This window comes from Panthera uncia, chromosome E1, assembly GCF_023721935.1.
Source record: "Panthera uncia isolate 11264 chromosome E1, Puncia_PCG_1.0, whole genome shotgun sequence".
NCBI classification, from domain to species: domain Eukaryota; kingdom Metazoa; phylum Chordata; class Mammalia; order Carnivora; family Felidae; genus Panthera; species Panthera uncia.
This window is the reverse complement of record NC_064814.1, coordinates 49,998,372-50,021,589: the sequence shown is the minus strand read 5'-3', so window position 1 is coordinate 50,021,589 and position 23,218 is coordinate 49,998,372. Positions and strand designations below refer to the sequence as shown.

The 23,218-nt window shown below is 47.2% G+C and overlaps 1 protein-coding gene across 1 annotated transcript; it reads right to left on the bottom strand.

Moving 5' to 3' along the window:
- Nucleotides 1-296: 296 nt before the first annotated feature.
- On the bottom strand, nt 297-23,218 carry TVP23C (trans-golgi network vesicle protein 23 homolog C). Its single transcript, XM_049636918.1, has 7 exons — nt 23,113-23,218; nt 17,851-17,933; nt 15,976-16,120; nt 9,759-9,848; nt 8,435-8,566; nt 1,906-2,034; nt 297-1,474 (listed from the first exon to the last, which is right to left on the bottom strand). Exons 1-7 carry the CDS (start codon nt 23,122-23,124, stop codon nt 1,448-1,450), a joined length of 618 nt encoding a protein of 205 aa, XP_049492875.1. The 5' UTR covers nt 23,125-23,218; the 3' UTR covers nt 297-1,447.

Here is a 23,218-nt window from a genome sequence, read left to right as displayed (position 1 = left end):
CTCTGCCCCTCCCCCACTCGTGCTGTCTGTCTCTCTCTCTCTCTCTCTCTCTCTCAAAAATAAACATTAAAAAAATATATTTTTAATAAAAGAAGTTAATGATTCCTAAGAAAGCAGAAGACATTTAGAGACAAATAGTTCCTGTAAAAACCATAATGTACCCTGGTGAGCCTTCCAGTAATCTGTTTCCTTGGATATGTCACTCGATCGAAAATTCCATTTTATCGGCTATAAATTGGTATCGCACATAAATGGTTCGTCGCGAGGATGAAATGAGATTAAACGTGTCCAAGTGCTTTGTAAACAGTAGAGTTTTATACAAATATAGAGTTATGCACCTTCAAGCTATCACTCCAACAAAGACTTATTCAATTAAACATCTTTTGAAAAATTTCAACAATGTATAAATACATTCACAAAATAATCTGTTGGTTGAAAGACTCCAACAAAGTTTACAGAACCTGCAACAGAATTTATAGACTCCTACAACAGCTTGGAGATTGTTACATATATTGCCTTAAGAAATACCGTTAATACAAACGCATGATTTACAATATCCCCATTATAGCAAGAAAAAAAAAATAGATTCATAAGATAAAATGTCTTCTGGGCATTTATTATGCCAAGTATTTAAATGATTATTCTCACTATGACATAAGAATAATACTCTTTTAGTGATAAAAGAGAGATTTCATTAGGCCAAGGACCAACAAAGAGCCTACGGAAAGTGGCAAAGTAAAATCTGACTAACCCTTCCAAAAAATAAATAGAACAGCAGCAATCTCTAGGGGAGCCCCTAAACATAAACTAGGAAAATTCCATTTACATTAATTGGGCCCTAACTACACGACTCGTTACAAATGAAAGGAAACAAACTTTACGAACTAGTTAACCACTGGCCCGAATTTGGTTTTTACCTGCCTGTGAGTGCCTAAGATAAGAAGTTTCATCACAAAGTATGTATTAAGTTGTAAAGTTAACAATTATTTCTAACTTCTAAATAAGCCAAAGTGCTCACTCTCACCATGGAAGCAAAACTTTCTTCTGACGACGATCTACAAGACAAATACGTACACATCTAGAGTTCTGAGAGACGGGGAACATCTTCCATATTCTGTGGGTCAAAACGCAAAGGTCTCCATTCGTATGCACGTAAAGACACTTTCATTAACTTGAGACATATGGACATCACCTACGTAAACCGGGAACCAGTTTGGACAGTGTCTCTGGCCACACCATACTTTCGAGCCCCAAACGCTAGAGAGACAGCAAAAAACTTAACGTGAAAACGACTTTTCCAATTTTTTAAAGCAAGAGATTAATAAACTGGAAAAACAAACCCAACGTTCCTCCTTGCAACATGTACTCAGTTCCAAAAGGTTCAGAGTCCAGAATCTCTCCAGCCATTCCCCCGCGTAACCGAATACATGAGCTTTCTCCCCCCTCTTCAGGAAGTCTGATCATCTCCAGTGTTCTGCAAGAGGGAAAAGAACCCCTTAATATCGAGAACAATTTTACTTAAAACACCAGACTTCAAAGCACTAGGAAAACAGCCCATCCTTGGAAGTGAAGCCAGTTGCTACACTGCCTTACCGTCCATGGCCCAATCATGTGAAAAATTATAGACATGGGGGCACCTGGGTGGCTCAGTGGGTTAAGCTTCTGACTTCGGCTCAGGTCATGATCTCACGGTCGGTGAGTTCGAGCCCCGCGTCGGGCTCTGTGCTGACAGGTCAGAGCTCGGAACCTGTTTCAAATTCGCTCTCTCTCCCTCTCTCTCTGCCCCTCCCCGGCTTGCACACGTTTGTTAAGTATTCCATAAAAATGAAACACTACAAGAATTAGAAAGGACTGCATGAGTCACTGACCGCATCCAAATCAGCCTCACATCCAGAAAACACTTGCCTGTCTTAACAGCTGCTTTCCGAGATACGATGTGGCCATGTTGGTTAAATTCTTCCTGCTGCCCACTTTGCACCTGATGTAGCCGTACAGGTTGGCACCTTGCAGCACCACACCCATGATAACCACCGCCTGGGAAGGGAAAAATAATCAGCGGCTACTGGACTCACACTGACCGAACTTTCTCCGTGCCACACGTGGAACGAGGCGGACTGTCGCGGGAAAAAGAAGGAAAAAGGAAGCTCGCGGATGAGGCTTATGCCAATGAGACTCCTTCACTCGGCAGCACAGGCTTATCCAATACGAGCTGTGCACAAGGCACTTCGTCATCACCCCCCCCCCCCCCCCCCCAGACAAATAATTCTGAAACACATATTCTAAATACCAGGCCCCAGGCCAGTCCCTGGGGATGCGGTGGAGGGACCATTCTCTCTAGTACTTTCTATGGGTCTGTGAATAAAGATATAAATAAATAAATGAGAGTCAGAAGAGACTCAAATGTTAGTTATTCCTTTAAGAATTACAAAAGAATGAGGGGCACCTGGGTGGCTCAGTCAGTTGAGCGTCCGACTCTTGGTTTCAGCTCAGGTCATGATTTCATGGTTCGTGGGATCGAGCCCCATGTCGGGCTCTCTCCCTCTCTTTCTGCCTCTCCCCGGCTCACCCTCTCCCTCTCTCAACATAAATAAACTTAAAAAAAAAAAGAATTATGAAAAAATGGCCATGAGATAGGTCAAGTTCAATAAACCGAGAGCATGCAGAGGGGAATCTTGGCTCTCTGCTAAGGTGTGTGTGACAACTGGCTTCTGGGAGAGCAAAGCAGCACCCTGAGGCAACAATCCACAGATGTTTGCCTCCTGTGACAAGCGGGACGTGGTGGGGGGTGGGGGGGCGCACTAGGAGGAGATGTGCTTTGGCTGAGTTGTTTCTTCCTGGGGCCACATCCAGGAACCTATAGGTGGCTCCACTGAGATCACTAAAAGAGAGTAAGAAACTCAAGCCTATTCTTTAAATATAATGGAAGAAAAGTTAATTAGGACAATGTGGGGAGGACCCATGGTTAACCACACTAGAACAGGGGTTGGCCAAGTTTTTCTACAAAGGCCAGATAACAAAATATTTTAGGCTTTGCAGGCCATGTGATCTGTGTGGCACTCAACTGTGCCATTTTGGCCCCAAAGCAGCCACAGGCGACATGTAAACAAAGAGGCAAGGCTATGTTCCCATAAAAATTTATAAAAACAGGTGTTGGGCTGGATTTGGCTTACAGTCCATGGCTTGCCAACCCCTGCTCTGGAATAAACAACTCATCAACCCACCTGCTATTAAAAGGATTACCCGGGAAACGCTACATCTGTAAAAAACAACACAGCTAAACAGAGTATCTCTCTCCAATCCAGACTCACTCCCTTTAACCCTTAACAGGCTGTACAGCTGATTTTCAGGAGGTTAAAGGATTTGAATGTTTAATTAAGGAACAGGTTCATATTCCTAACAGTAGTGGAGTTATACTTGCTGTTTTAAACTTGTGTCTCAGGGAAATAAACACATTAGAATTAGACAAGGTTGCTGGTTACCTGAGTAAACATAGAACGATATTTTCATTTAAATACATCTCTTTCGACTCATGTTTCTGAAATGGGGGCCTGGGTAGCTCAGTCGACTTCGGCTCAGGTCATGATCTCGCAGTTCATGAGTTCGAGCCCCGCATCAGGCTCTGTGCTGACAGCTCAGAACCTGGAGCCTGCTTCGGACTCTGTGTCTCCCTCTCTCTCTGCCCCTCCCCTGCTCACACTCTCTTTCTCCCTCTCGAAAATAAATAAACTTTAAAAAAAAAAAAATTCTTTTTTAAATAAGTTAAAACAAGCGGATGTCTGGCTTAAGATGACATCATGAAGCCAGACTTCAAGATCTCTCTACCCCTAATATATAACAGGTTTATGAAATACATGGGTTTGGGGCACCTGGGTGGCTCAGTCATTGAGAGTCGGACTCTTGACTTCACCTGGGGTCATGATCTCACGGTTCACGGGACTGAATTGCACTGACAATACGGAGCTTGCTTGGGAATCCCTCTCCCCCTCTCTCTTTGCCCCTCCCCCGCTCATGCTCGTGCTCGCTCACTCTCCCTCTCTCTCTCAAAATAAACTTTAAAAAAATACATTCGTTTAAAAACGTAGGATTTAAAATAAAAGGCAAACAAGCTGGTACTAATAAACGTTGGAGAAAAAGGGCTTGTGGTCAGAGAGAGAGCCAGCTTGGTTTTGTCCCACCCAATTCTCAAAATCCCCAAAGAAGCTCCAAGGGGAATTTCCCCACCCCAACAGCCTGGGGGCAGAAGTCCAGAGGACACAGACAGCCCCAAGAAAAAAATGCAGAAATAGTCACGACTCCCACGGAACCAGCACACAACACAGGCAAGAAATCCCAGCGGCCCGCCACGAGCTGCCTCTCCGGTGACGAGGAAGAGAAGAGAATGCACAGAAGGACCAGCAACCATCAAGTCCATGTTCCCGGGGGGGGGGGGGGGGGGGGGGGGGGGGGGCAGGGGTAGGAAGAGGTTCCCGGAGAACCCGGGTGGTCGTAACCTAGGATCCCAAACCACCTTCCACAGAACCTCTCTCACCTGTTTTAGGGAAGTGGAAACGGTGTTAGACACAGACCGGGCTGACTCTCCCAGAGGGATGCGAAGGCCCCAGGGCCCCACAAACCACCTAAAGCAAGAGGGTAGCACCAGCAGGGAGCACACGCCCACCCAGGGAAAGGAACCGTACGACCTAAGAGAAGGCGAAGCCCGAGCAAGCCAACAAGGCAGCCAGAGGCCGGGCGCGTCGTCCTCATACCTACTCTCAGGCCCCGCCAAAGACTGTTCACTCTGTAGCTCAAAGCGGAGCCCAGAAACCTGACACCACAGGGGGGCGGTCAAGGAGAACTCAGCTACGCTAAGCCAAGGTCAAGACGAGGTCTGGACAGAGCCGCCTCTGTAAGCGTGAGCAAAATGGTGGTAGGGTGGGGAAGGGAGAGGCACCCATGTAAAACTGTTAAAAAAAAAAAAAAAAAGAAAGAAAGAAAGAAGGAAAGAAAAATAGGAGGAAAAAGAAGAAGAAAGCAAGAAAGGAATAGACTACGTAAAAAACACAGGTGAAGAAACGATTCTGGGGGCACCTGGGTGGCTCCGTGACTTAAGCAGCTGACTCTTTATCTTGGTTCAAGTCATGATGTCTCGGTTGGTGAGTTCGAGCCCCGCATCGGGCTCGCTGCTGATAGTGTGGAGCCCACATCAGATCCTCTGTCCCCTCTCTCTCTCAAAAATAAATAAAGATTAAAAAAAGAGAAAAGAATAATGGAAATACAGTAGAGGAGAACAGATAAAAATGACCCTACATAGAGGTAACTGGTCCCCCAGAATCAGAGAAGCCAAAAAATGGAACGTAAATAAATTTAAAGACTTGACAGAAGACAACTGTCCTGATTCAAAGCAAAACCTGTGCCTACATATCAGAGGAGCATACAGTTTCCAGAAAACTCAATGCAGAAAGATAAACACAAAGACCCTCTGGATATATTGTAAAACTTTGAGAATAAAAAAAAAAATTCTTCATCCAGGGAGAAAAATGATTCAGTCACTTACATGGAGGTTAAGTAAACCTGACCTCAGATTTCTCTGCAATATTCAATATAAGAAAATGATAATGTAGAGGTGCCTGGGTGGTCGGCTGTTAAGCATCTGACTTCCGCTCAGGTTATGATCTCACAGCTCATGAGTTTGAGTCCTACATCGGGTGGGCACGAGTCCCCCTTTAGATGAGCACAAGCCCTGCTTCAGGTGAGTCCTGCTTCTCTCTCTCTCTCTCTCTCTCTCTCTCTCCTCCCACCCCTCAAAAGGAAAGGAAGAAAAGAAAAAAGAAAAGAAAAGAAAAGAAAAGAAAAAGAAAAAGAAAAAAAAGAAAGGAAAGGAAAGGAAAGGAAAGGAAAGGAAAGGAAAGGAAAGGAAAGGAAAGGAAAGATGATAACGTAACATCTTCTAAAGGCTAAGAGAAAGAACCTGGGACCTAAGGATATTAACCCAGCCAAGTCATCGATCAAGAATGAAGTCAATGGGCTCACATCCTCAAACACGACAGGGCAAAAGGAAAGTAACACCTGCAAGTTTTTGGGGGAAAAAAAAAATACCCAGCCATGAAATTTAGCCAACCAGGGGGTAAAAGGAAAAACTGCAGTTAAAAGAACTGAATCAATGTATTTAAAAACAGATCAAAGACTGAACAACTGGTAAGAAAGGTTTCCAAGGGTGATTGTTAGGAACCTTGACAACAAAATGAATACAGCAGCAAACAAAACTCAGGCAATACAGGAAGGGAAGAAACCACAGGAGGCACAGAGGAGGGTTTATCTCATTTCCTTTCCAACAGACTCTCGAGGTCAAGACACAGGCTTAAGTACGTTACTTAAAACAACTAAAGTTAAGGCTATAAGCCGCAGAAATCCAAAGGCGGAAGCAGGGAGGAGGGGGAGGAAGCAGGGGTTTTGTTAAACTGCACCGTCCTTCATAGCAGGGAACCGGTACAGGTTTCCTAATCCATGAAAGAGCAGGTGAAACAAAGGTCTAAAGTAACAGAGAACTACTAGAAACGCCAAAACACACCACAAACCTTCCAAATCCCAAAAAGACAAGTATGTATGTGCACACGCAAAGAAAAAAGAGCCTATGTAGCAAAACAGACACAAGAAAATATTAAAAATGGGAGGAAAAAACATAATTAAGGCCAAACTATACCGGGTATCGATAGATGTTAAGTGAGGGGCGCCTGGGTGGCTCAGTCGGTTAAGCATCTGACTCTTCATTTCGGCTCAGGTCATGATCTCACGGTTTGTGGGTTCAAGCCCCGCATCAGGCCTGTGCTGACAGTGCAGAGCCTGCTTGGGACTCTCTCTCTCTCTTAAAATAAATAAATAAACTTAAAAAAATCATTAAAAAAATACTGAGATGGGGCACCTGGGTGGCTCAGTCGGTTGAGCGGCCGACTTTGGCTCAGGTCATGATCTCGCGGTCTGTGAGTTCGAGCCCCGCGTCGGGCTCTGTGCTGACAGCTCAGAGCCTGGAGCCTGTTTCAGATTCTGTGTCTCCCTCTCTCTGACCCTCCCCCGTTCATGCTCTGTCTCTCTCTGTCTCAAAAATAAATAAACGTTAAAAAAATTTAAAAAAAAAAATACTGAGATAAACTCAACTATGAAAACAAGACTCACAGTTTAGATCAAGTGATAGGTTATATTTTCCAAAGATGATACAACAATATCCCATATGCTTTTCTAGAACCTCTTGATCCCCCTCATCAAGCTATCAAGCTTAATTCCCATTCCACTGCAGTGGAGAAGTGGCAAAAGTGATGATGTCTGAGCCTTGATTGCTGCCATTGCCTGAACTGTGTCTCCCCCAAATTCTAATGTTGAAGTCCTAACCCAGTACCTCGGAATGTCACTGCATTTGCAGACATGGTTTTTAAAGAGCTGATTAAGGTAAAATGAAGTCACTGGGGGGTGGGGAGGGGGGGTACCCTCATCCAGTATGACCGGCGTCCTTGTAAAAAGAGGAGATTAGGACACAGACACGCAGAGGAAAGACCACATGGAAGAAACCAGGAAAAGACGGCCATCCACAAGCCAGGGAGGGAGGCCTCGGAAAGAAGAAATCAACCCTGTCAACATCTCCTGGGTCTTCTAGCCTCCAGGACTGTGAGAAGATAAAGTTCTGTTGTTTAAGCCTCCCAGAATGCAGCACTCCATCGGGACAGCTGCAGCAAACTGACACAGCTGTAAAAGGCAATTCAGCTTCTGAGCAGGACGCTCCCAGGTGGAGCTGTGACCCTCCAAGGAAGCAGTCTCACTGCCACGAAGCCACCATGCCGAGAGGAAACCCCAGCTGGCCCTTCGGGAGCACGACGTGGAGAAGCCACCGGACCTCACGGAAAAGAGATGCCTTAGCAGCCTCCAGCCACCCCGGCCACTGACTGCAACCACACGGAGCCCAGCCCACAGCCGCCCAGGCAAGCGCTCTCCAACTTCCTGAACCAGAAACTGTGAGACCCCAAGATGCCTCTTGTTTTAAGACGTTACATTCTGGGAAGATTTACGATATAACCAATGGACAACGGGGACAAATGACCAACTGATATTTTCAGAGAGGATCACTCTGTTAGTTCCAAACTACGCTAAACGTGTTTGTCTGGAGTTTATTGGACATCCCCATCCAACAAGATAATAATGTGATAAATGTATGGTAACCTCTGTACCAGGCGGGTGAAGTCAAAATCCTGCTAGGCACTTGGGGAATTGGTGAAATGGGAACTTTGAGAGGATCCTGCTCTCCGGTTCTCAGAGAACGGCAGAGTTGGGACACCGGACTTGGGAAATTGGCGATGAAGCAGTCTATTCAAGAGAGTGAGGTCCCCAACGTTAACACCGATGGCCGCATACTGTGATCATCCGTCAGACATCCTGATGAGTCACTCGGTACGTCTACGTTGACACTCACCAGCCACTTCACTCTGAAGGAGAACAGCGCACTGAAGGCAAATATCACCCACAGCACCGGACAGGCAATAAGTCCTAACCAAAAGATTCTCGATTCGGCCTCAGAAACAGTTTTACTCTCTTGAGCAGAATCCTAAAAAAAGAACGTGAGTTTAATAACCAATATTGTGGTATCTACCAGCAAAAAGCTTAACATTTTTAATGACAAACACCATAACCTAAAAGTCAAATAAATTAATACAAATGACCCAAGTCCCAAGTTAGAACCCCCCAAAGGACAGTTAGTGGACCCACCACGATTTAATCTTAAGAACTGGCTTAAATATGCTTTAATTCAAGAATTTGGTACCTTCGGGGCCGAGTAGACAGTCTGTCATGACCCAACACAGAAAACGTTGCTTGTGATGGACTTCTGTTCAATTCTCACTGTACCTAACACTGTTCATTCATGAGGAAGTTTGGAATCACACCTTAGGAGGTAAGGATCAAGGAAATCAAGGCTAGTCATCCTGGTCAGGGGTCCAGAGAAAGAAATGGAATCAAGGGATTCTGGGCAATGACCACAGTGTTTCAGCAATCCCCAGAAAGTTTAACTTTCTTGTTTGACTTGCCTCCACGGTGGATTTTATGATATAAGGAGTACGGGCTCACTAAGCACAACACTGCTTCCTTGCAAGTGGTACTTGTCGAGGTCCTTCCGAGCATCAGGCCAACAATGTAATTAGTAGCGTCTCCAAGAATTCTGTCCTCTGCCTCTCAAGCCGATTTCCAGGGGAACCTGAATGTTCACCGCAGATGAGCAGGCTAACCCAAAACAGGTCAGCGTCCCCTGGGGCTCCTGAAGGCAGAGGCTTAAAGGAGAGACGGCTCTGATCAATTCAGATTTTCTATCCACTTGTAATCCTTCTTTTTCTTGTTCCTGCGCACACGGGGCAGTGGACCATGGGAACAAGGACAGAACAAGCTATTGGAAACAGTTCTCTCCTAACAGGAAGAAATCCCCGGAGGTACCAGGCGAGGCAACACAACACAGTGGGTCCTCAGAGATGCTTTATCAGCAGCCCCTGATGGGCGGCTTAGCACACAGCACAAACTCCGACCCAACCTCCTGTCTCAGAGGCTTCTTTCCTGTACATGCCTTTCTTCCAATCTCAACTAGACAGAAAAACGCAGCTAAGTTCCGGGAGGCCGTCTGGTTTAGTGCTGACATGCCGAGCAATGTGGGGTAGCACTTCCAGTCCTGAATACTTTGGCCTTCAATATGCAAGTGTAATCTACATGTAACTTACTGAATGACACTTTGAAAAATAAAAAGGGCAGCTTACCTTCCTGGACTCAAACACCCAATGGCTTTTTCCATCTTCGTCTATGTGATTCCACCAACGCAGACCAACCATGAGTCTACCTGTGACATTCTGAGAAAGAAGAACATATACACACACATTTTTAAAAAGTGTCACTTAAAGGCCTACGAGACCACATCTCGGCGTGAACACATCACCAACCAAAAAAATCGTGGGCTTTACCTCCACAATATCCAGTTAACAAAGTCCACCACATACCAGGCCTGAACAAAACAATACAGGAAATGCAATGGCAGGACCTGCAAGGGTAGAGGTGACAGGGTAGGCGTGTCCATAAACATTACCCTTCTCGGGGCGCCTGGGTGGCTCAGTCGGTTAAGCGTCCGACTTAGGCTCAGGTCATGGCCTCACGGTTGGTGAGTTCGAGCCCCGCATCAGGCTCTGTGCTGACAGCTCAGAGCCTGGAACCTGCTTTGGATTCTGTGTCTCCTCTCTCTCTGCCCCTCCCCCACTCATGCTCTGTCTGTCTCTGTCAAAAATAAATAAACATTAAAAAAAAATTTTTTTAAAAAGAATAAAGACATTCTTGGGGTGCCTGGGTGGCTCATTTAAGGGTCCGACTTTGGCTCAGGTCATAATCTCGCAGTTTGTGAGTTTGAGCCCGTCGGATTCTGTGCTGACAGCTCAGAGCCTGGAACCTGCTTCGGATTCTGTGTCTCCCTCTCTCTCTGCCCCTCCCCCGCTCATGCTTTGGCTCTCAAAAATAAGCATTAAAAAAAAAAAAAATTACCCTTCTCTTTTTTGCTCATGAACTTGTGTCCTTTGTCTAATTCCCTAATGTGTTCCTAAGCCCCGTGCTCTTTAGTTACTGAGACTACCTTTTCCCTACATATCCCGACTGCAGCTCCAAATAACTGTGCGTCTCTAAAAATGGTGGTTCTGGACTGAAGGTTTGTGCCCCGCCCCCGCCAAACCCACACGTTCAAACTCTTGCCCCACCCCCACGTGACGGTATTAGGAGGTCGGGCCTTTGTGGGCGATCAGGCTGCGATGAGGTCATAGGATGGAGCGTTCGCGAATGGGATCAGCACCCTTTTAAGAGTCAGGAGAGTTTACTGCCTCTCTCTGCTCTGCCATGTGAAGATAAAATGAGAAAGTGGCAGTCCAGAACCCAGAAGAAGGCCCTCACCAGAAGCTGACCATCCTGACAACCTGATCTTGGACTTCCAGCCCCTAGAATCGGAAAAAGAAGTTCCTACTGTTTATAAGCCACCCAGTCTATGGTATGGTTATAGCAGCCCACGTTGACCAAGTTAAGACAGAGGTTACAGGCACTACTCCTCATTCAGCACCTCAAACGTCCCAAGCTCTTTTCCTCTTACTAAGGTAACAAACGACGACCAATGACTTTGATAGCTTTCTCAAGGTTTATTTACGCCACTGACGTTTACTGAGCACCTACTATGAGGTACTATCCCAGCTGCAAGTGTCATGGGGAAGAGAGGCAGTCAACCAGCACACGAAATGTGCCACCACCACCACCCTCGGGAAGGGAAGGGCGAGGGAGAGGTGGCGGGGGAGGAGTGTAGGTTGCGGTAACAGTCAAACAGAAATCTGATCTAGTCTGGGAGTCAGAAATGGCCTCCCTTGAGGAATCAACATTGGGAATAAAATTTAAAGGATAAGTAGGAATCCCTAATGCAGGAGAATATTTTTTAAGGTTTATTTATTGACTGTGAGAGACTGACAGAGGCAGCAAGTGGGGGGGAAGGGGGAGGGGCAGAGAGAGAGGGAGAGAGAGACCCCCAAGCAGGCTCCGCACTGTCAGCGCACAGCCGAACCGGGGACTTGAACCCACACAACCAGATCATGACGTGAGCAGAGACCGAGAGTCAGATGCTCACCGACTGAGCCGCCCAGGCACCCCAATGCAGAAGATGTTTAATCAGGGGTGCCCACTAACAGATTCAGGCGTTCTGTGAAATTTGGGGGAGGAAAAAGTTGTATCTTTATTTTCACTAACTTCTGAAGTTTAGTTTATCTTTAAATTATGAGTGCAGACAACAAACCACGGTAGGAGCAGCAGTACCTGTGACTTGGACCAGTAAAAACCTGCAGACACCACAGTATATCTTTTATGCTTGCCACTGCTTTGAAAGTAACTAGACATTCCAAGAGAAGCACGTATTGTAAAATCAGAAATCTGCCTTTTTAACGTTTCCATTATATTTCAATGTACGTGACTTCCTCTGAAATCTTATGTATTTTCCCTCACGTACTCAAAAGCGTTCACAGGGGCGCCTGGTTGGCTCACTCCGTGGAGCGTGTGACTCTTGATGTCAGGGTTGTGAGTTCGAGCCCCACACTGGGTGTAGAGATTACTTAAATGAATAAATAAATAAATATAAATAAATAAATGAGCTCACAACTTCATGAGACTGTGAAAGGGGTCCATGGCACAAAAAGGTTAGGAATCCGGGTGTTAAGGTGATTCGGGAATGAGAGCAACATTCTAGAAAGATCAGTAGCCCAGAGCCCTTGGGAAAAAAGTAAAATCAATCGATTTATGGGACTTGAGGTGATTGACTGGAAATGGAGTAGGAATAAGGCAACTCATACGCGTCTGGTTCGCTCAAGTTAAAAAGCAGTGATCTGCGGGGCGCCTGGGAGGCTCAGTTGGGTGGGTGACCACCTCTTGGGTTTCAGCTCAGGTCATGATCTCAGTTCTTCAGTTGGAGCCCTGCGTGAGGCTCTCTGCTGTCAGCACGGAGACCACTTCAGATCCTCTGCCCTCCTCTATCTCTGCCCCTTCCCCACTTGCACTCTCTCTCTCTCAAAAATAAGTAAACATTAAAAAAAAACAAAAAACAAAAAAAAAAACAGTGATTTGAGGGCTGCCTTGGGTGTCGCAGTTAAGCGTCCGACTCTCGATTTTGGTTCAGGTTGTGATCTCACGGTTCGTGACACTGAGCCCCACGTCGGGCTCTGCACTGACGGTGCAGAGCCTGCTTGGGATTCTCTCTCTCCCTCTCTCTCTGCCCCTCCCCCGCTCATGCTCACTCACTTTCTCTCTCAAAATAAATTTAAAAAAATTTTTTTAAATGTTTAAAAAAGAAAAGAAGAGCCTTCAGACCAAAATTCACATTGTAGAAATGCTAACACTGAAAGACTAAGGAAAGAGGAGAGCTGCCCCTGAAGACAGAGGACAGTCGGGGGCCTCTCTTATTGGCGATTTTCAAACAACGCCTCTTGGAATATTTTCAAACTCTTTTCCCATTATCCTGTTCTTTTCTGCTTTGACCATTAGATTATTTTCCTAATTTCTCTCTGGCTTATTGTTTTGGACGCTTCTGGACCTCTAACGATAAAAGCCTTCTGCCTATGTTTTTCCTCCGAGTTCAGCAATAGACACGTTCTGAAAGCTTCAGTGTAGATGATCATTGTCATTAGGGTATAAATAATCTGTATTCACAGTCTTTATTTCCTGTTTAAAGCCAAGGTATCTCAGCAGGTTGGCATTTACTTGTAATTCTGATTTGGAAAACCATTCTCTTTAATGAATTCTTAGCTTTATTGTACCGGGCTAGAAAACAGAGCTGCTCTGGGGCATTTATCTGGGTTTTCTTCACTGTGACACTTAACCAACTTCTGTGAACGTTCCACGGGGACTGAACAGGAAGAGGTCCCCTGTATGTACAAAGTTCCACGGTGTCGCTCGTAAGCTCAACTGCCATTTCGTTTAGATCTTTCAGACCTTCTTTTGTGTCGCTGTGATCCAGCAGAGACAGTACTTTGTTTGACTCCTGTCGCGACGTTTTGTGCATCTTCCCCTAATGCTTCTAATAGTTCTTCCCTGCACCCGGTTTGAAGGGATGCCATTCCGTGACTGGTCCTCACTGTCATTCATAAGAGGCCCTTTCTTATTCCCTTGAGTGCTGTCTTACTCTCTATTTTGTCTGATAAGATTATAATGCCAGGTTTCTTCTGGTTTAAATTGGTCGGACATGATCTTTGCCATTTACTTCTTCTACTGTTGCCATTTTAGTTAGGTCTTTCGGCTGGGCTCTTGATGTTTGACCCAATCTTCAAACTGTTATCTTCAAAAAGAGGGGCTCCTGGGGGTCTCAGTCAGTTGAGCGTCCGACTTCGGCTCAGGTCATGATCTCACAGTCTGCGAGTTCAAGCCCCGCGTCGGGCTCTGTGCTCACGGCTCAGAGCCTGGAGCCTGTTTGGGACTCTGTGTCTCCCTCTCCCTCCACACCTCCCCACTAACACTCTCTGTCTCTCTCTCAAAAATAAATAAACATTAAAAAAAAAAAAGAGTTTAGGGGCGCCTGGGTGGCTCAGTCGGTTAAGCGTCCGACTTCGGCTCAGGTCACGATCTCGCGGTCCGTGAGTTCGAGCTCCGCGTCGGGCTCTGGGCTGACGGCTCAGAGCCTGGAGCCTGTTTCAGATTCTGTGTCTCCCTCTCTCTCTGACCCTCCCCCATTCATGTTCTGTCTCTGTCTCAAAAATAAATAAACGTTAAAAAAAAAATTTTTTTTAAAAGAGTTTAATCAAATTACATTTACTGTTAAAATTAATTTGCTTTATATCTCAGTGGTTTGGGCATCTGTGAAAGTAATTCTGCCACAGATAAAAGAGTGACATTTCTTAAGTCCTTGCTTAAAAAAAAAAAAAAAAAAAGAAGAAGAAGAAAAACAAAATCTTTATCAGAAAATACACTTTTTGGCACTGGGTTTTTAAAACGCTAAACCCAGAAGGATTTAATTATAAGAATTTGGAAATGACCAGGAAGAACTGACCGAAGGCTGTTGTTCTATCAGGCTAAACAGACATTACATGAACAACAAAAAGAAACATGCCTCAAAACAAAATTGTGACCGGGATACAGTAAACAGTGCAGAGCGTAGAGCAACAGAAGAAATTCAAAGAAATATAAGCCAAAGACAGTAATAAAAAAAAAAAAAAAAAAAAAAAGCCTAAATAAAAGAGACCTTTATGGGGACGCCTGGGTAGCGCAGTTGGTTCAGCCTCTGACTCGATTTCAGCTCAGAGATCCTCTCTCCCCCTCTCTCTCTGCCCCTCCGCAGCTGGAGCGCACTCCTTCTGTCTCTCTCAAAATTAATAAAGAAACTTTAAAAAGAAAAAGAGAGACCTTTATAATCCCCATTCTCAGCATTTTGTGGCCTATGGAAGCTGGCGGCCACCGAGCCAGCCATTTCTGGTGGGAGAACTGAAAGGTCTAAAAAAATGGGTGGGTTGGTGGCTGGGAATAGACTTGTAACATCTTACTGGTCTCTGAACCAATACACACGCCTCGGAAATTCCAAAATTAGCTTTTTTTTTTTTTTTTTTTAAAAACCTTTGACTTTTTTTCCCCCACCATTTGACTATGAAAATTTCCAAACACACAGCAAAGTCAAATTTTATAGTGAGCACCCAAATGCCTACCACTAGAGTCTGTATTTAATATTTTACTACAGTTACCTTATCACGCGTCCATCTACCTAGGTGTCTGTCTGTCTATCCACCCATCCCAATACTTACAGTTGCCTTTGAGTTTAAAACCATTTCTTTCTTACTCCCTCTTATCCCTTCTAGCAGGGTTTCTCGACCTCTGCACTACTGACATCTGGGGTCAGAAAATTTTTCGTTGTAGGGGGCTATCCTGTGCACCTGAGGACCTTAGCAGCATCCACGGCCTCTACCCACTGGATGTCAGCAACACACCTCCCCCAACCCCAGCTGTGACGACCAAAACCGTCTTCGGACATGGCCAGTCATCCTCTGGGGAACAAAACTGGTCCTGGTGGAGAAACACCGCCCTGGGACACGCATAGGGGCCTTTGCGAATGGTGGGCACGCTCCTCAAGAATGGGCGCATGCCCTCTCCTGGGCTCTTATCTAGATATCGCACACAGCACGCCCTGAAGCAAGACAAGTGATATGAATTAGAAACAGTATACAGGACCTGTGGCTGCGATCACACTTTGCTTCTCTGTTTAATTTTAAAGCTGATGGAGGCTGACATAAGGCACAGATAAATCAGTAGTAGTATAATAACCTACATGTGATCTGATGATAGACCTTAACACACGGGACGCCTGCGGCGACAGAAAGATATAAATGAAGACAAATCCAAGATGCTAAGGGTCATTCTCCCCCCACGGTTCATACATCGTTCAGTCTCATCACATCAAATACAACGTTAAAATGAGAAAACAATCAGACCTACCTTGACTGCCCAAAAGTCACACGACAACAACAAGATAATTGTCACCATACAGGCAATAAAGCTGCTGCTGAACAACTCACAGAGCAGATAGACGACGATGGCACTGACTCGAAAGAACAAATGGAAAAATGACGCCACCGGGTGTCTGGAAATCAAAACACAGTGAAAGAAAGGCAATTACGCTTCAGCACAGGGGCTGCGGACACAGATGAACGACGCCTTCCGCCACAGCATCCACCAGCCAGGGTTTGGTCAAAACAAGAGACGATTCTGAGGAAAAAGCAAATGGCCTCCTCTATTTTTACATTACATCCCATTATCTGACCGGGCCTTGCTGCCACAGAAAATACCGTATGCAAATAGGACTTGAACTTTCACATAATATATGAGCCACTCTGCCAAGCTTGGAGAATTCAGGAAACTATACTCTCAGGATTAAAAACTATTTTCTCATATGGGGCGCCTGGGTGGCTCAGGCGGTTGAGCGTCCGACTTCGGCTCAGGTCATGATCTCACGGTTCGTGGGTTCAAGCCCCGCGCCGGGTTCCATGCTGACAGCTCGGAGCCAGGAGGCTGCTTCGGATTCTGTGTCTCCCTCTCTCTCTCTGCCCCTCCCCTGATCGTGCTCTGTCTTTCTCTGTCTCTCAAAAATAAATAAACGTTAAAAAAAATTTAAGAAGATGGGGCGCCTGGGTGGCTCAGTCTGTTGGGCATCCAACTTCGGCTCGGGTCATGATCTCATGGTTCATGAGTTTGAGCCCTGCGTCAGGCTCTGTGCTGACAGCTCGGAGCCTGGAGCCTGCTTTGGATTCTGTGTCTCCCTTTCTCTCTGCCCCTCCCCGGCTCGCGCTCGCTTGCGCTCTCTCTCTCTCTCACAAAAATAAACATTAAAAAAAAATTTTTTTTTAATTAAAAAAGAAATTACTGTCACATAAAAAACTAATTCCAGGGTGCCTGGCTGGCAGAGTCAGTAGACCACGCGACTCTTGACTTCGGGGTCCCGAGTTCGAGCCCCATGCTGGGCACAGAAATTAAGTTAGAAATTAAAATAAATAAAAATAAAACAGAACTCCTAGGCCTTCAGAAATCACTTCTGGCTTTAAGGCAAAGTAGCTCTCAGGCAGACTTTTGGTTTTAACAGCTTTATTGAGGTATAATCCACATACCCCGCAATTCGTCTATTTAAAATGGAGGCCCCAACAGTTTTTTGGTATATTCACAGAACCGCGCGCTCTCCTTTGGAGCTTTCTCATTACCCCAAAACAAACTCGGCACCCACGGGCAGTCCCTCCTCATCCGCCCCAACCCCACCCCTCTCTCCAGCCACAGACAACCGCTAACGTACAATTGTCTCTACAGATTTGCCTATTCTGGGCATTTCGTATAAATGAAAGCATACGAGTGGTCTTTTGTGACTGCCGTCTCTCACTCAGCATCACCTTCTCAAAGGTCAGGTGGGAGTCAACCGCAGTAAGCCAATCTCTTGACAGGGACCTGAATTTGGAATCGAAGTCTGTTTGGCTTGACGTGTTCGTGTTATCGACAAAAGATCCGATTCTGAAATCTGCACAATCAATCCGAATGCAACACGCACAGGGTCTAAAGAAACGATGCACTCTTGATAAACAATTGGTAGAAATAAACACACGAGGGTTCACAAAATCGGCTTCGCAGACGTGAAGACGCGGCACTGAGTAAACTCCACGGGCCAGTTAACTCCCACAGCAAATCTGAACTGTCGTCTGTGCCCCAGACCAAAGCTCAAACCGCCAGGTGGCCGCTGCGCACAAGTTCGTGGCAACCGCTCTGCCTTGAATGCCATCGGCCGGCACCCGTCGACACACAGAACCCAACTCCGACGACTCACCCTCTTACCTGATTTTGGATTTTTTTGGTCTGTTAGTGGTCTCCTCTTCCGCATCAAACAGGGAGACATCCTCGGTGTCATCATTACTGTCCTAGCAGGAAAATTAAATATCCGTGAAGCAAGAGGAAACTCAGTACTTGCGTGTCTCCTACATAGAAGGCACCACGCCAAAATGGAAAGCAGAAGACAGACACGGTCCCGGACATCGGGAATTCACAACCTAGAGAAAGGGCACCCCCGTCGGCTGGCATCGAGCCATCGCTACCCCGCTGCTGAGCCCTGGGACAAACCATGGGGGGCCAATAACGCTCCTGGAAACTTCCCACGGCTGCTGCGCTCAGCGGCTCCGTCACCAGCAGGGACTCCCGGGGACAAACTCCATGCTTTTGGCTCCTTCACAAAATCATCTGCCTGCACCCCTGTTTCCCCGACCCCTTCTCACTAGTCTCTGTTTATCCAACGTGAAACCAGCCACGGGGCTCGGAATCTCTTCCTTTCCTGCCTCCTCCATCAATTTCCCCTTTATTTACACTCTCTTGTATCTTAGGTCTTCCTCTGGGACCTCTCCGGTCGGCATATGAACTTCTTCAGGGGTCATTTGTTGCTGGAAAGAGGTTTCAAAAACCCTGAGCCGGGACCTCCCCTTCTGTCTTCCGCCCTCGACGCACAGCCTTTCTCCCTTTCTCGGCCTCGGACCCTCAGGGTGGCTCACACCTCGACCCGCTGCGGCCTCAGCCCAGCCTCAGCCCAGCCTCAGCCGCAACCACGACGAACCTGCTCTCACCCCTTGCCTGGCGCCAGCCACCCACCACCCACCTGCCTTCACCTCCTCCCTGCCGGACTCCAGCCCCTCATCACCCACAGGGCAATCTTCCTCACAGGACAGTCACAGCGGGTCCTTCCCCTCGCAAATCATTCTCAGCGGTGCTCCTCCGGGTAGAAGGTAAAACTCACCTCCTCCACCCATCCCCTCCTTCCCTTCCGACGCTCCCTCCCACTGGGCAGCGCAGGGATACAGTTCTACCACTACGTGTTCTCAGAAAACACCAGGGGCTCCCATCTGCCTGCCTTTCACATCTTTTCTCCACCCAGAAAGCTCTTCCCTTCTCCATCCCCTACACAGCAAGCCCTCAGGCAACACCAAATCCACCTGGGAAATTTCAGCTACAATACCCAAAGAGCTGAGAAACTTGCCCTGAAATCCCCAGGCTTCCCATTTCCAATCCCCGCCTGCCCGACAAATCTACTACAGCTCTCCAAGGACCACCTCCATCTAGACACTAAGCTCCTGGGGGCAAGGACTGTCACTGCGTTGTAATAAGTCCCGGTGTACCGCATAGCACCCGGCCAGGCGGCACAATATTCCTTGAAGGCGGGAGCGGATGAACAAAGGAGGCAACTGCAGACTGTGATCGGAGCCAGGAGAAACAGGAGTGCAAATGGGAGCACAGAGGAGGAAGCGAATCTTTCCTACCAAAGGGCTCGGGAGGAGAGCTTATGTGCTGGGTGCCGACAGAGCAAGGCCTCCTGCTCACTCCAGTCCCTTGACTAGGTATATTTTCAAAGGCAGAGAGTGGAAACGCACAAAGTCTAGGTAGGGGTCCACGGAGTAAGAGAACAGTGAGAGAAGCAGAATGGGGGCTAAGGTTTTAAGAGGAAAATAGACTCAGATCTGAGACCAGTGGTTCTCAACCTTGGCTCACAGGTTGAAACTGCCTTGGGTACAAGACAGAAAGACACAAAGAAAGGCAGACAGAAAGATGGAAGGAAGGAAAGAAGGAAGGAAGGAAGGAAGGAAGGAAGGAAAGGGAAAAGAAGAGAAGAGAAAAGAGAAAAGAAAAAAGAGAAAAGAAAAGAAAAGAAAAAGAAAAGAAAAAGAGAAAGAAACCCTGATACCTGATCCCCACCCCAAGGTGGTCTGGGGTGTGGTCTGGGCATCCAGATTTTTTTAAAGCCCCTCAGATGACAATAATGTACAGCCAAGACTGAGATCCACAGTATGATGCTAGGGTCTGAAAAGCCGACACTTCTCCTTGATCCCAACAATCCAATCCATATCCAGCAGATGGGGTGACCTCTCATACATATCATCTCCCTACTTTGACTTCATAAAAATGGACTACCCATCAGAACCATCACCACCCGGCCCCGCCCACCTCTAAGACCTTATCTCGGGCCGCACCCCCTTCTTGAACTGTGGTGGACTGATAATGCCTCCTCTCAGTCCTGCCAGACTTCCTGGTGCTAATGCTTGGAATCTGTAAATATGTAACTTTTTAGCAAACAGATTTTTGCAAACAGATTTCTGAATTAAGGAGTTTGAGAGGGGAGGAGTATCCTGGTGCCTCCTTAGCCCTTGACTCGTTTTTGACTTCTGACCTGGAACTAGAAGATAAATTTCTATTAAGACACTAAGTTTGGGGCGCCTGGGTGGCTCAGTCGGTTCAGCTTCAAACCTCGGCTCAGGTCATGATCTCCTGGTCAGTGAGTTCGAGCCCCACATCGGGTTCTGTACTGACCACTCGGAGCCTGGAGCCTGCTTCCGATTCTGAGTCTCCCTCTCTCTCTGCCTCTTGCCTGCTTACATTCTGTCTCTCCCCAAATAAATAAATAAACATTAAAAAATTTAAAAAAGAAAAAGAGTTTGGTTTTGGACCTTTAACCTGAAGATGCTGATACTAAGACTTTTTTAAAAAATTGAGAAGGGGAAACACTAGCGTCCTCTAAAATGTTCCGATTTGGGTGTTAAATGAAAATTCTGGCCACTGTATGGTGAAGCTGGGAGAAGGAGGGGAAAGACAAAGGCACAAGGCTGTGAAGCTTTGTGCCAAGAAGCAGTGGCTTGGGCTACGGAGGAGGCAGTGGAGGTGGCGAAAAACATCCAGATTCCAAATACGTTTTAGAGTGGAAATGACAGGATTTGCTGACGGGCTGAACGTGGGGGTAAGAGAAAAGGGGTTAAGGAAGATTCCAAAGTTTTTGTCCTGAGCAGCTAAAAATGAAAGCACCAAAGACAGACGCTTGGGCACTCCCAATATTTAGGGGTCAGAAAGATGAGAAGGAGTAAGCAGTGGGGGCTGGAGAGGATGTGCTAAGGCCTAGGAGCTGAACCAGGGGGGTGGTGTCCAGGGAGTCAGGGGAAGAAAGTGCTTCCAGGAGGAGGGTCAGATCAACCGTGTCAAACGCTGCTCACAAGGAGGATGAAAACCACAGAGACTACTGTATTTCTTTCTTTCTTTTTTTTTTTTTAATGTTTCTTTTTTGAGAGAGTGCAAATGGGGTAGGAGCGGAGAGAGAGGGAGACACAGAACCCAAAGCAGGCTCCGGGCTCTGAGCCGTCAGCACAGAGCCCGATGCGCGGCTCCAACTCACAAGCCGTGAAGTCATGACCAGAGCCGAAGTCGGATTCTTAACCCACTGAGTGGCCCCAAGACCACTGTATTTCTAACAGGTCATCAGTGACCTCACTAAGAGCAGTTTCAGGATGGCAGACGGAAGAGGGAGAAAACCAGACTAGAATGGACACAAGAGACAACAGAAAAAGTAAGAGACAAGTATAAATAAATCTTAAGGAACCAAGAATGGGGTGATATACCTCAAAGGGCGTTTAGAGTGAAGTTTTTATTTTTTAAGGCAGGAGAAATTAAAGCATGTTTATATGTCAACTTAAGCTTTGGTGGCGCCTGGGTGGCTCAGTCGGTTGGGCCTCCGACTCTTGATTTCGGCCCAGGTCACGATATCAAGGTTCACAGGATCAAGCCCCCCTTCAGGGCTCTGCGCCGACCGCACAGAGCCTGCTTGGGATTCTCTCTCCCTCTCTGCCCTTTCCCCAGCTTGCACCCGCGCTCGCTCTCAAAATAAATAAATTAAAAAAAAAAAAAAAACAACAAGCTTTTAAAAACGGAAAGAAAACAGTGATGATGGAGAAAAGCAAAGAGAGAGTTGCTGGAGCACCACCTTCCAGCAGGCCAGAGGCATGGAAACCAGTGCACGAGTAGGCAGGATGGCCTAAGGATGGAGAACGAACAGAAAAAGAAAGGCAGAGTATGTGGGAGATCCCGGGCAAAGAAGCATATGGCAGGTGGTGTGAAATTCTCTTCTGATGGCTTCCAGTTTCTCGGTAGACGCGGAGGGAAGGAAAGAAGGAAGGCTGAAGGTCTAAAGAGAAACCACAGTAGTGGCCCAGGAGGGTGGGAGAGGGAGGAGCCTGTGGGAACGTGGGGAAGAGTGCCTGGCAGCCTTAAGGGCCCGCTTGAGGTTCACGGTCACAAACTGGACTTGGGAACGGTCCGTATGGCTGTGTGTTTTTCTCCAGCTTCCTTCAGCCTGGGTGCAGGTTCAGAAAGCAGACTCGAACCATCACTGGATCTTGTCTACTCAAGCAACCTCCTTAGAGCGGTCTTTACTGACCATAAATTCTAAGGCTGCCCTATTCCCAGATACTTGCTATATACGTCACTTTGTGTTTGCTGGCATCACCTGGAAACATCCTCATATGTAACTAGTTAGGTCTCCCCACCCCAACCCATCGACAAGCCCCCACCCCCCAGCACCCTACAACTCACACATTTCAGGGTAAGAAATGTGTGCCGTTCACAGCCCTATCCTACGGCCTAGAACGGTGCCTGGGCCATAATAATCCCTCAATGGGAAAAAAAAAAAAAAAAAGCTATGGATACTCAAGTGAAAGTGCACGTTAAACAGCAAAAAGTTTTGTTTTGTTTTGTTTAACCGAGGAAGAGATTATTCTTCTTCCTCATCTCTGGTCTAGACCTGCAAACTGTAATTAACTCTAAGGGCACAGCCGTGACCATCGAAGTGATCAACAATCACCATTAGTGTTACTTCGGCAACAAGCACTTGACTGCAAGGGAGGGCCTGGCGGTGTCTCCTACTCCTGCAGGGTCGCACTGCACCCCCGAAAGTCCCCGAATGGTTGGGGAAAGCCAGACCACCCGCAACTTCACACCGAGGGCGTTTCCTCAGTACGACACCGGCACCCGTGCGATCCGGCGCCCCACCTCTGCTGGCAATGCGCTTCTGCACACCCCGCAGCCGTCCCTCCGAGGCTCAGCCGGGGCACCCCCACCCCCCCACCGAGGCCTCGGGGCCCCAGCCACGCTCCCTCCGGCTCCCCAACCCCGGGGCTCGGTCAGCCAGCGGGGGCGCGGGCACAACGGCCCCGGGACGCCAGACTCGCGCCCCCCTGGGACCCAGCAAGCCCGGCGCCCAGCCACACCCACCCTCACGACGCGCCCGCGGCCCCTCACCTGCTGCAACATGACCGCCCTGCGCCAGGCCCACTTCCGGGAGCCACGTCAGCGCGGCCACTGACGCGACCAGGTCCCCACAGGAGGGGCGGAGCAAAGCACAAGC

Coding starts and splice junctions, on each gene's coding strand:
- TVP23C (XM_049636918.1), bottom strand. Junction 8,567..9,758: donor GGGTGTTTGAGTCCAGGAAG/GTAAGCTGCCCT, acceptor TTCTTTTTTTAG/GATTCTGCTCAAGAGAGTAA. Junction 1,475..1,905: donor GAAAGCAGCTGTTAAGACAG/GCAAGTGTTTTC, acceptor TCCCTCTTGCAG/AACACTGGAGATGATCAGAC.